We start from the raw sequence: 13,903 nt of genomic DNA, 5'->3' as shown, positions 1-13,903 counted from the left end.
AATGGTTGTTTTGCATGAAAATAACCATTTATTTACAAATATAACGCCATTAATTATTTACAGTTTTCACATTTGGAATTGAACTTGTGGACGCTGCACAGCGCCGTGCTTTTGACTTCCTGGTTGCCGCGTTGTGCTTCTTACACGGGAAAGATGCTGGCCCAGCTTCTATAGAACGCACTTCTGCCCCCTGGTGGACATTTTTTGTAGCTGAAAACTGCACCAATCATGAGCTCTTTTATTGCGCAGTTGCGTCATCACCTATTTTCATGCAAAAAAAACAACTAAAAGTCGTTTGAAACGAATGAAGTAACGCACTGTGTGAGTCCTACTGTGTTCGCAATGTATTTTTATTACAAAGTGTACTTGTTAGCATCCTTAGCTTGCTAACAAAACGTCAACAGGAACCGGATGTCAGCTATGTCGCTCGTCTATGATGTCATCAGCAGTTGACTCAAAAAAATAACACAAAAACTACAGTACGGAAAGTAGTGCTACTATCGCCATGTTGTGTTGCTGATGTTGTGTACATTTTGTATCCACGGCCCCCTGCTGGTCATGTCCAGGAATGACACTTTAAGGCTTTTAATGTCCACTAGAAGACAAACGTCTGGACGTGCACAGGAGAAGCTCCGCTGTGTGGAGACAATTTGATCATCTTTATAACAAACACTTTGATTGAATCATGTCTCATCAAGCCCCCCCCCCCCCGCCCCCCCCCACACGTGTGTGTGTGTGTGCGTGTGCGCGCACGTGTGTGTACACTGCCCTATACACAATGTCAAAGTCGCGCCTCAATGTCATCTGCCTATCAGTGCTGCACACCCGCCTCGCTAATATGCTAATGCTAAGGGCTAAAGCGTGGCAGGCAGCTGTGCTATATGGTCCTGTGCTCCGGGCTAATATGCTAATGCTAACAGGTAATCTGATGCGCCAGGCTTTGAAGCGCCTCCACTCAATGTGGTTATGTAAATTAGCTTAAGGAGTTTGAACCTTTTTAGCCCGCCAGCCACCGACGACGATCAGAAATCCTCCAATCCTCCACCGAGCTAGCTTCGCTTGCAAACGCCGTGTGTGTTTAAGGCCACTTGGAACTTCCACTTTGTACGCGTTAAACTGCTTTTAGTGAAGCTAACCTGTACAATATTTTACGATACAATATTTTATGAAAAATGACCTGATTTTATTGTTATATTAATACTATTAATATCACACCATGCGTCTAAACAAGCTAGCTTTCTGCTAATACCACTCCCATCCTGTAGAAGTGATAGCGAGTTGCTTTAATGTTCTTTTACTATAACATTAGACGTTAGCCTTCACTTAGTTCTTTCATTTTACAATTGTTAGAATTATTTTTATTTCTTTTTACTTATGTTGTAGCATTTCTTGTAACGCAATCTGTGTTTTTTTTTTTAGCATGGCAAGTTGTTTATATGTGGACGTGTGTTTATTTATTATTTATGATTTGTATTTTTACTTGTAGTGCGTTTTAAAGACAACACATACACACAAACACACAAACGCACAAAGACGCACACACATAAATCCAAAGAGCTGGAGTGTGACGTGCGTAAAAGCAGAGCTGTTGCCCGTCTTATCATGGCGTGATTGATGGCTAGCTGTTCTCGTCTTATCGATTCTATGCTCTCCATAAATTTAGTGCAGGAAAACGGAACGCGGTCGCCGGCAGAAAGCGCCGCTGAAATACGATGTCTCTTAGATAACGCGGCTAATCTGCGCGTGCTAATTCACCGCTTCCCGGGCTGGCTGGGAGCGCCGCTAGCTGCGCTCCGTGTTTATTAGCGGCCATCTTTGGCGTCTTATCTGAGAGCTGCTGAGGCGGCTGGGAAGTGACTCTATCACGTGTGTTTGCCGAGCGGTAATGACCGTAATAATCTATGGCTACGTGTTTGGTAGATGCGTACTGTTGATGTCGCCCAGGTTCCACAAACTAGCGCTTTTATTTCACCGTTCCGAGTGTGTCCTTTCTAAAGGAGGGTCAGAATTAAATACAAATTCCATCGTCTGTCTTTGTTGTATTGTTGTTATATTTCTACGTTTTGTCCCCATACTTAAAATATATAAAAAAACTCTATCACAACAATGCCACACGAACTAACTAACACACTAACCCTAAACCCTAACCCAAAAACGTATATACCACCAATAAAATACACAAGAAATTAAAAAATAATGTGTATGCCACTAATAAAATACATTAGAAAACGTGTATACCAACAATCAAATACATTAAAAAAGGGGGGCTCTGAATTAAATAAAAATTTATATTTGTACGTTTTGTCCCCATACTTAAAATATATAAAAAACTTTTATAACACCAATGAAATACACAAGAAATAAAAAAAATTGTATGCAATACATTAAAAAATGTGTATACCAACAAAAAATATGTTAAAAAAGGGGGGCTCTGAATTAAATAAAAAAATAAAATAAAAAAAAATAAAAATTCCAATTTCTGTCTTTGTTGTATTGTTGTTATAGTTGTACGTTTTGTCCCCATACTTAAAATATATATAAAAAACGTATATACCACCAATAAAATACACAAGAAATTAAAAAATAATGTGTATGCCACTAATAAAATACATTAGAAAACGTGTATACCAGCAATAAAATACATTAAAAAAGGGGGGCTCTGAATTAAATAAAAATTCCATCATCTCTCTTTGTTGTATTATTGTTATATTTGTTTATACAGTAAACCTCGGATATATCGGATTCGGATATATCGGAAATTTGCTCACAACGGACAGATAAAAAAGAAGCGATTTTTCTGTAATGCATTTCCAATAAAAATTCATTGCATATATCGGATTTTTTATAACGGATTTCGCCTATTTCGGACAAAATCTCCAGTCCCGTTCCAATGCATTTCCATGAAATTTCCCTGGCATATATCGGATGGCCGCATCGTGGCGCTCCGATTCGCCGAATCGTGACAGGCCGCTATACGACGTCATTTGCAGCGTTTGCAGCGTTGCCTGCGCATCCAGGTACATTGGAAACATAGTCAAGGAAGTGCCTTTTTATAACGGATAAAATCCCATTTACGCATATACCGGATATAAATCCCATATATGCGTAAAACGGACATTTTCCGGTATACGCATATAACGGATTTCGCTTATATCGGACAAAACCAGTGGGAACAATTGAATCCGATATATCCCAGGTTTACTGTATATGTATTATATACGTTTTGTCCCCATACTTAAAATATATTAAAAACTTTTATAACACCAATGAAATACATTTAAAAAAATGTGTATGCAATACATTAAAAAACGTGCATACCAACAATAAAATACAAAAAAAAAATATTTAAAAGCCTGTACACCACCAGTAAAATGCATTAAAGATACAAATAAAAAATAAAATAAATATGAAATAAATCAATAAACTCTAATAAGTTGTTCGGCACTAATAAAATACATTCCAAAAAATGCCTGACCTCGTAGAAAAGCACCAAAACAACAACAAAAAAAATCCCAGAGAGTCAGGAGGTCAGAATGAAATAATGGAATTGGAATGCCATCATTAAATTACAATTACTGCATTTTAAGAGGTCACGCTTCATCTGTACACACACACACACACACACGCACACACACACACACACACACAGCTATCAGAGATAAAAAAGGGCGTCTAGATGAGAGTGAAGTGTTTTGAGCGTTGCCCGAGGCGACTGGCTGCCTCCGTCCATCAGCATCTATTTCATTCTTTTTAGCTACTTGATCCTCTTGTACGTTTTTAACTCCGCTGCTTTGTCGTTCTCATCACCTCTCGCCATCTTCTTGTATCCTTCAGCTCGCACTGCAACATCTTCCTCCCCCCTCCTCTTCTCCTCCACGTGTGACGTTGTACCACGTTGTTGTTGTTGTGACAAGCCTGGCATTGCGGGGGGACACCAACATGACGTACTTCTTGTCCTTTCAGACGTTCAAACTCAACGTGGACAGTCACGGCGCTCTCAAAGAGAACATCATGGAGGTTGGCGGAGCGCTCCTCGCCACCGTTCCTGCCCAGCAATCAGGTGCGCACACACACACACACACACACACACACACACACACACACATATTCCATTCATTATTAATGTTTGGATTAACACAATGACCTTCAGACAGGAACGTGGTTGAAAGACACGTGGCTTTAACATGGAAGCGGAATAGCGGCGGACGTGGGAGTAGAATTGGGAATATCAGCGTTTAATGGGGAACTTGGGACGGATGGTGTAGGGCAGGGGTCAGCAACCCACGGCTCCAGAGCCGCATGTGGCTCTTCAGGCTCTTTGTTGTGGCTCCTTTTGCAATTCTCAAGTATTCAACACCTGAACTTGTTGGGGCCAGAGTAAACATATTTGTCAACAACTGTTTGTAAACAGATGCACGGTGGTCGAGTGGTTAGCGCGCAGACCTCACAGCTAGGAGACCTGAGTTCAATCCCACTTTGGCGACTCCAAATTGTGAGTGTGAGTGGTTGTTTGTCTATATGTGCCCTGTGATTGGCTGGCCACCAGTAGCCCGAAGACAGCTGGGATAGGCTCCAGCACCCCCCGCGACCCTGATGAAAGAATGAATGAATGTAAACAGAGTTTACATTTAATTTACACAGATATTTCATTTATCTTCTATATTAGCAATCTGTTACTAGCAAGAGTACTGCACTTTTTCTCCAAAATTCCTAAAATTATACCCCAAAATTCCCTCTAAAATTACGGGAGACTCGCAGTTTGCTGTCGCTATCAGGTATAAACTTTTGAAAGTTTATGAGATATTGTTTTTGAATTATGTTTTGCGGCTCCAGTCTATTTTCCTTGAGTCATCAAACGGGTAAAATGGCTCTTTTGATAGGAAAGGTTGCCGACCCCTGGTGTAGGGAATGTGGTAGTACAATCAGGAATACAGTCATGCCTCCATACAAAGTCATTTTTATGGTTGAATACAGACTATATTATATGTAATATTTCTTATTTTGGCTTGTGATCGGCCTGGCGACCAGTCCGGGCCGACCCTATTGAGGATAAGCGGCATAAAAATGGACGGAATTATTTGGGGTAATACAAATACCTGACCTTGACTGAGGCAAGTGAAGCCTGCGGTTCTTTTCATGTTGTTGTGGGGTCTTTTGTGACCTCTTGGATGGGTTCTTGCTGTGCTTTTGGGGGAATTGTGGTTGGCGGGCCGCTTCTGGGAAGGTTCCATGTTTTCGATATTTGTGTGTAATGGCTCTCACTGTGGTTGGCTGGAGTCCCGAAGCTTTAGAAACAGCTCTATAACCTTTTCCAGAGTGCCATGTAGATTTTGATTTTTTTTCTCTTTTAATATTTAAAAATATTTCATCTTTAAAAATATTTTATAAGTTTCATTAAAGAAAAACATGCTAAAAAAGTGACGTTAAGAAAAATGACTTAACTGAGATGAACTGAGAGCTTCTACCGGTTTTTGTAGCAGCTCGTTCCGGAACGCTCTGATCCCGATATTCCATCATTCCTGAAACCTCTCCTGTTGTTCAGGACTCGGGGAGATCTTGCACATGGTGTCCGGCCAATGGGATCAGCTCCAGCTCCAGATCCGCCGCCAACACGGCTGGATGCTCAACGCTCTCCGCTGCATCCAGACCCGCCTCTTCGACCCCAACCAATCAAAAGAGCCCTCGGGGGAGCTGCTAGCCAATCAGCAGGCTCTATTTCCAGCAGACCACCTCCAGGTAAAAGTACTCAGTTGAGCTTTTTATTACTTCCTGTTTGGCTTCTTTGGCTTTTTGGCGTTTTTTTTTTTTTATTCCTCCTCCTCCTCGTCGTCCTCCTCCTCCTCATTGAGGACATAAAAGTCCTCAATGTGTCTTTACTGTGTCTTCATTACATGCTCTTAATGACATGCACGTGTAATTAGTGTGTGTGTGTGTGTGTGTGTGCAAGGTCGCCCAAGGGCAATGTAAGTGTGGTTGTCAATGCACAGCAACGTGTGTGAGTGTGTATTCAAATGAATGTGACCTTGAATAAAGGGCAAACTAAAGGGCAAATGGGAATGAAAGTATCACATGATGACGCCTCGTACAATATTTATTAGCAGCAGATCATTACTAGAGATTAAATACCAACTTGTATCAATAATTCATTATCTCATCTTCACTTTTGCTGCAATTAAGACGTGCACACGTGGAGCAAATACGGCGTACGCGCGTCTATACCACGCGGACGCACATACGCACGTACCCGCGGTACGCCGCTGCTAACGGGACGCCGCGGCTGCAGGTGGCGCTGTAGCACGAAGACATTCATCGCTGGCCAAGACGCAGCAACAGGAAAAAAAATAGCATATTCATGCATCATTCATTCGTTCATTCGTTCATTTGTCCGTCCTTCATTCATCTGTCCACCCGGGAATTAGTCTGTCCGTTCATCCATTCATTCATCAGACGTTCATTTCGTCAATCATTCATTCGTTCACCCGTTCATTCATTCGTTCGTTCATATGTTCAGTGTTTCTTTTGTTTATCTTGCCTTTGATTCATTCATTCATTCATTCATTCATTCATTCATATGGTCAGTCTTTCTTTTGTTTTGTTTTGTTTATCTCACCTTTAATTCATCCATTCATTCATTCATTCATTCATTCATTCATTCATTCATTCGTTCATTCATATGTTCAGTCTTACTTTTGATTATCTCGCCTTTAATTCATCCATCCATTCATTCATTGATTCATTCAATCATTCATTCATTCATTCATTCATATGTTCAGTCTTTCCTTTGTTTATCATGCCTTTAATCCATTCATTCATTCATTCATTCATTCATTCATTTGTTCAGTCTTTCCTTTGTTTATCTCGCCCTTAATTCATTCATTCATTCATTTAATCATTCATATGTTCAGTCTTACTTTTGTTTATCTCGCCTTTAATTCATTCATTCATTCATTCATTCATATTTTCAGTCTTTCTTTTGTTTATCTCGCCTTTGATTCATCCATCCATTCATTCATTCATTCATATGTTCAGTCTATCTTTTGTTTTGTTTTGTTTATCTCGCCTTTAATTCATCCATCCATTCATTGATTGATTCATTCATTCATTTGTTCAGTCTTTTCTTTGTTTATCTTGCCTTTAATCCATTCATTCGTTCATTCATTCATTCATATGGTCAGTCTTTCCTTTGTTTATCTCGCCTTTAATGCATCCATCCATCCATCCATCCATCCATTCATTCATTCATTCATTCATATGTTTAGTCTTTCCTTTGTTTATCTCGCCTTTAATCCATCCATTCATTCATTCGTTCATTCATTCATTCAGTCTTTCCTTTGTTTATCTCGCCTTTAATCCATCCATTCATTCAGTCATTGGTGTATTCATTCATTCATTCATTCAGTCTTTCCTTTGTTTATCTCGCCTTTAATCCATTCATTCATTCATTCATTCATTCATTCATTCATTCAGTCTTTCCTTTGTTTATCTCGCCTTTAATCCTTCCATCCATTCAGTCATTGGTGTATCCATTCATTCATTCATTCATTCATTCATTCATCCACTCGTGTTAATTATTGAATTTGTCCATCCGTCATCCATCCATCCATTGTTCATTCATCCGTTCACTCATGTGTTCATTCATCCATTTGTCCATTCTATCATCTACTGTCTTTCCTGCACCTTCCATTTCTTTGTCCACCTCCTTCCTCCTTCCTCCTTCCTCCTCCCCCTCCCCCTCCTCCTGCTCTTCTCCCTCGTCCTCGTCCTCGTTGTCGTCGTCGTCCTCGTCCTGATCCTGGTCTCTTGTGAGTGTGGAGAGCTGCTTCATGTAAATGTCAGGAAATATCACAGTCGGGGTGCTGGGATTAGGCGGAGAGGAGAAGATACACTGATAGCAGCAAATATAACGCTCTGACAAGACCACCGGCGCTGGGGATTAGGACACGCACACACATGCACGCACACACACACACACACACACACACACACACACACACACACACACACACACACACACACACACACACACCTTTTGCACAGTGTTATGAGACGACTGCGGTGTGTCGCCGCATTTTAAGGATTTGTTGTGCATGTGTGAGGATTGTCAAGTGACATCTGTAGTGTTTTGTTGCATATTGAAGATTGCGTGTGCACGTGTGTGTGTGTGTATGTGTGTGTGCACGTGTGTGTGTGTGTGTGTGTGTGTGTGTGTGAGAAAGGAGAGCGCACAAGAGAGGTAGAGAGGTGTTTAATGCGAGTGCCAAAGTAGTGTAATATTTAACAGCTTAGTGGGATTTGTCTGTCACATTACACAGGAGCACACTGAGTCTTCCGCACACGCACACACACACACACACACACACACACACACACACACACACACACACACACCCAGATGGAGGATAGATATACGTTAGCGCTGCAGAGATGGAATCTTTCTCTCGGGTTTCATCACTCAGATGTCATGAAAGTGTCTCATGTTTCATGAGGTCTCATGAAGACCAGGAGGAATATTCCCCATGGAATCTTTGGCATGTGAGACCGGAAGGATGCAAACATCTCGTTAGAAGACATCTCGTTAGACAAAGATGTCCTGCTGATGCGTCTCACAAGTCCACTTTTAAGTCCACAAAGTTGACAAATATGGAACAAAACTTCCTTCCATGAGCTTTGACAGACAAATATCTGATCTTAACTGAGGCAAGTGAAGCCTGCAGTTCTTTTCATGTTGTTGTGGGGTCTTTTGTGACCTCTTGGATGGGTTCTTGCTGTGCTTTTGGGGGAATTTTGGTTGGCGGGCCACTTCTGGGAAGGTTCCGTGTTTTCGCTATTTGTGTGTAATGGCTCTCACTGTGGTTGGCTGGAGTCCCGAAGCTTTAGAAACAGCTCTATAACCTTTTCCAGAATGATAATGATTTTTTTTCTCTTTTAATATTTAAAAATATTTCATCTTTAAAATATTTAATATTTTAATAAGTTTCATTAAAGAAAAACATGCTAAAAAAGTGACGTTAAGAAAAATGACTTAACTGAGATGAATTGAGAGCTTCTACCAGTTTTTGTAGTAGCTCGTTCCGGAACGCTCTGATCCCGATATTCCATCATTCCTGAAACCTCTCCTGTTGTTCAGGACTCGGGGAGATCTTGCACATGGTGTCCGGCCAATGGGATCAGCTCCAGCTCCAGACAAATGATGATATTTATATGGTTGTGGAACTACACTCTATATAGTATATACTTTGTTTATAATGTACTTCTTACTAGAACACTGTCAGGGTCCCACTTATGTACTGTACTGTACTGTACTGTGTGTATTTTAATAATAATAATAATGATAGTAATAGTAATGTATTAGATCCCAGTCAAGAATGCGCCCCGCCTCTCCCCCAAAGTCAGCTGGGATAGGCTCCAGCATACCCCCACCCCCCCAATGAGGATCAGCGTCCCAGAAAGTGGATAAGACGGTTTGCAGCGGTTCGAGTCTGCCGAGTGGCCGCTAACTTTTGAAGGCGTTCGCATACATTTGGTCATTACACTACTGGGCGACCCATTTTAGGGTCATGACCCACCTGTTGAGAATGGCGGAGGGGGATGGAGGGGGATGGAGGGGGGTGGGGGATTAGATGTTCTTTTGGACACGCAGTACTCAAATCCTGTTAGAGAAGCTCAACTAAACTCATCCAAATACACACACACACACGTATGTGATGTCATAAGTGTGTAATATTGTTACACACTTATGGTGTGTGTGTGTGTGTGTGTGTGTGTGTATTTGTAGAAGAAGAGCAGCAAATATTAAAGTAAGACGTGATAAGTGATCCCATGGGTAGTATTTCACGTACACTTGGTGTACTTAAATAATGTCTCTCTGTGTGTGTGTGTGTGTGTGTGTGTGTGTGTGTGGCTGAGGTACAAGTGTGATTGTGACTGTTGGCACTTGTGTGACAACTATGTGTGTGTGTGTGTGTGTGTGTGTGTGTTTCTTATCAGTGTAGCTGGTGGAGACAGCTTGTTGGCCTCAGGCTTCTATTTCACCCCACAGACCACAAAGACCTGTATGTGTGTGTGTGTGTGTGTCAGGTGTGTGTGTGTGTGTGTGTGTGTGTCAGGTGTGTGTGTGTGTGTGGATGAAGGTGAAGAGGAGGAAAAAGAGGAAAGGAAAGAAGGAGGTCAAGCAGGAAACAAGACATGGATGTTGCGTTCAAGGCTGTGGGGAGAACTCGAGTTTGTAACATTTCACATACTGTGTATGGGGTATGGTGGTATGGTGGTATGGTGGTATGGTGGTATGGTGGTACGGTGGTATGGCGGTATGGCGGTATGGTGTATGGTGTATGGTGGTATGGTGGTATGGTGGTATGGTGGTATGGTGGTATGGTGGTATGGTGGTATGGTGGTATGGTGGTATGGTGTATGGTGGTATGGTGTATGGTGTATGGTGTATGGTGGTACGGTGGTATGGTGTATGGTGGTATGGTGTATGGTGGTATGGTGGTACGGTGGTATGGTGGTATGGTGGTATGGTGGTATGGTGGTATGGTGGTATGGTGGTATGGTGGTACGGTGGTACGGTGGTAAGGTGTATGGTGGTATGGTGGTATGGTGGTACGGTGGTACGGTGGTACGGTGTATGGTGGTACGGTGGTACGGTGGTACGGTGGTATGGTGTATGGTGGTATGGTGGTATGGTGGTATGGTGGTATGGTGGTACGGTGGTATGGTGTATGGTGTATGGTGGTATGGTGGTACGGTGGTATGGTGTATGGTGTATGGTGGTATGGTGGTATGGTGGTATGGTGGTACGGTGTATGGAAGCCACTAACTATTGAATGGTTATTTGATTGTGTCAGTTTTTATTTTCCATACAAGCCAATGATGAATATGAGGATAACGGTAATGAGGAGGATGAGGACAAAGAACATGAGGGTAATGAGGATGAAGAAGGTGAGGATGAGAAGGATGAAAGGCATAAGGAGGATGAGGAAAGTAAGAATGAGAAGGATGAGGATGAAAAAGGTGAGGATGAAGGGTGACGAAGATCACGGGAATAAGGATGACGAGCATGAGGAAGATGAAGATGAGAATAATGAAGGGTATAAGGAGGACAATGATGAAGAAGGTGGGGATGAGGAGGGTGAGGATCATGGGAATGAGGAAGATGAGGTGGAGAATAAGGGCAGAGAGGATGAGGACAAAGAGAATGAAGGAGGTGAGGATGAGAAGGATGAACGGCATAACGATGATGACGATGACGGGGTTGAGGAGGGGAATGAGAAGGATAAGGATGAAGATGAAGGAGGTAAGGATGGGGGGGTCATTGGAATGAGGAAGATGAGGAAGAGGATAAGGACAGAGAGGATGAGGGTAGTGAGGATAAAGAAGGTGGGTATGAGAAGGATGGAAGCATAAGGAGGCTAATGAGAAGGATGAGGATGAAGAAGGTGAGGATGAGGGGAACAGGATGATGTGGAGGAGGATGATTAGGAGAATGAGGAGGCTGAGGGATGAGGAGGATATGAAGATGATGAAGGGAATGAGGAGGCTAAGGAATGAGGAGGATATGAAGATTATGAGGAGGCTGAGAGATGAGGAGGATATGAAGATGATGAAGGGAATGAGGAGGCTAAGGAATGAGGAGGATATGAAGATTATGAGGAGGCTGAGAGATAAGGAGGATATGAAGATGATGAAGGGAATGAGGAGGCTAAGAAATGAGGAGGCTAGGAAGATGATGAAGGGAATGAGGAGGCTAAGGGATGAGGAGGATATGAAGATGATGAAGGGAATGAGGAGACTAAGAAATGAGGAGGATATGAAGATTATGAGGAGGCTATGAAGATGATGAAGGGAATGAGGAGGGTAAGAAATGAGGAGGATATGAAGATGATGAGGAGGCTGAGGAGGCTATGAAGATGATAAAGGGAATGAGGAGGCTAAGGAATGAGGAGGATTTGAAGATTATGAGGAGAATGAGGAGGCTAGGAAGATCATGAAGGGAATGAGGAGGCTGAGGGATGAGGAGGATAGGAAGATGATGAAGGGAATGAGGAGGTGAAGGAATTAGGAGGCTATGAAGATGATGAAGGGAATGAGGAGGCTCAGGGATGAGGAGGATAGGAAGATGATGAAGGGAATGAGGAGGCTATGAAGATGATGAAGGGAATGAGGAGGCTAAGAATGTTGAGGATGAAGAAGGAGAGCATAAGTGCATGAGGAGGATGAGGAGGAGGATGCGGTTGAGTAGCGTGATGAAGATGTGACAAAGATGCAGGTTGTCAGATAGAAAGGACGTAAGGATGTAAGGATGTAAGGACGTAAGGACGTAAGGACGTAAGGATGTAAGGACGTGAGGATGTAAGGATGTAAGGACGTAAGGACGTAAGGACGTAAGGATGTAAGGACGTAAGGATGTAAGCATTGGCGCTGCAAGTGATGAAAACGTTGTCCCGAGGTTCTTAGCGGCTTGTTGAGTAAATGAGGCGGCGTCGGGCGTATGCGTGATACCTGCTCCAACCAATCAGACGCGTGGTCCTGCTCGCCACCGCACGGCTCCGTCGTTTAACATTCAAGTTGGCGTTGGTGTTAATCCGTGTTTAAGTCGCGGTCATTTGGAAGCCATCGGAGTGTGTTTGCAGCCGCCGGCTTTAGCGTCTCTCACACACACACATGTACACACTTGCATGTACACACACACACACACACACACACACACACACACACGGCATGATGGGCATGAAGCTGATGCATTAAACATCAGAGCAGTTGACATGTTAAACCCTCCCCTGCAAAGATGTTTTTTTCCATGGCGTCGCTAACGTGGTTCCGCTAACTAACTTGATCCAACTTGGCTTTTCTTTGTGTGTGCTAGCAAAACTTTTTGGGGCCACAAACTTGTTGTTGATGCGTACCGAGGCCTGCTACGCTAATCTGACAATCTGGCTCATCATTTCGAGATCACGTGACCAATCCCAGAAACGTGTCGGTAGAATCAGCCTGAAAGACGTCCGTCTTTTATTTTAAGTTGGGAGAAATATTTGTGAAAAAAAGACCCCCCCCCCCCAACCCCCCCACCCACCCCGTCACAACAGCTAAATGAAATATGCAAATAGCGTCCGTAGCAATAAGAAATAATTAAGGATGGCGGTAGCGTGCTTCAGGTATTAACACGAGGAAGCGCTCCAAAATGGAATTTAGAAAATTCATTTATATGTACTGTGTATATATATATATATTTTTTTTTTTTTTGGGGGGGGGGTGTTCTTCGTGTATGTTTGCCGGCGGCGGTGTGACGTTCTTAATGCTCTCTGAGAGCTAACAAAGCGATAGCGGTGCTGAGCTTTTTAATTTCCCATTCCTGATATTTTTCAAATATTTAATTACGTGGATGGTAAAAGTCTAAAGTGTTTTTTTTTTTGCGCGTGTCACTCCGGCTTGTTAAACACCGCGACAGTTTGATGAAAGTTGTCGCCCGTTTAACGAGAGTCGACGCATGACGCCATGATGAAAGTTTACCCATCCTTTCTCATCCAACGCCATGGAAAGTTTTGAATTAAGCGTGTCATCGCTTCGTGTTTGTACTTGAACATCGCCGACATCTTGCGTCTTTTGTTTCACGGACATGAATCTACGAGCTATAATAATCATCAACTAACTGGCTGGTGACACCATGATGAACTTGTTCCGAGTTGTGCCGCTCGAGGGAGGAATAAATCCAAGAATCCGAGAACCAGTTTGCTCGTTAACTGGCAACCAAACCAAAACCAGTATTTCCCGTACATTCGTCCATTTTGTAAATGCATACATTAGGCGGTACCATTTCTCATAACGCTTGTAGAACGGGACCTAGCTGGTTGTTACTCTCATAAGCACCTGATCTGTCAGAGAATAAGAAGACGGAGCAGGAGGG

General features: G+C 42.7%; 1 protein-coding gene across 8 annotated transcripts in view; it reads left to right on the top strand.

Annotated features, from left to right (window-relative positions):
- Positions 1-13,903, top strand: part of LOC131139972 (A-kinase anchor protein 6-like) — a 99,228-nt gene that overhangs the window by 23,094 nt on the left and 62,231 nt on the right. For all 8 annotated transcript variants that reach the window (XM_058089960.1, XM_058089959.1, XM_058089957.1 and 5 more), the window contains 2 exons: positions 3,964-4,060; positions 5,543-5,736. In XM_058089960.1, coding sequence (XP_057945943.1) covers positions 3,964-4,060; positions 5,543-5,736 — 291 coding nt within the window. The remainder of the gene's footprint in view (positions 1-3,963; positions 4,061-5,542; positions 5,737-13,903) is intronic.

This window comes from Doryrhamphus excisus, chromosome 13 (assembly GCF_030265055.1).
Source record: "Doryrhamphus excisus isolate RoL2022-K1 chromosome 13, RoL_Dexc_1.0, whole genome shotgun sequence".
Classification (NCBI taxonomy): Eukaryota; Metazoa; Chordata; class Actinopteri; order Syngnathiformes; family Syngnathidae; genus Doryrhamphus; species Doryrhamphus excisus.
Note: the sequence above shows the minus strand (reverse complement) of the source record. Positions and strands in the feature narration are given on the sequence as shown.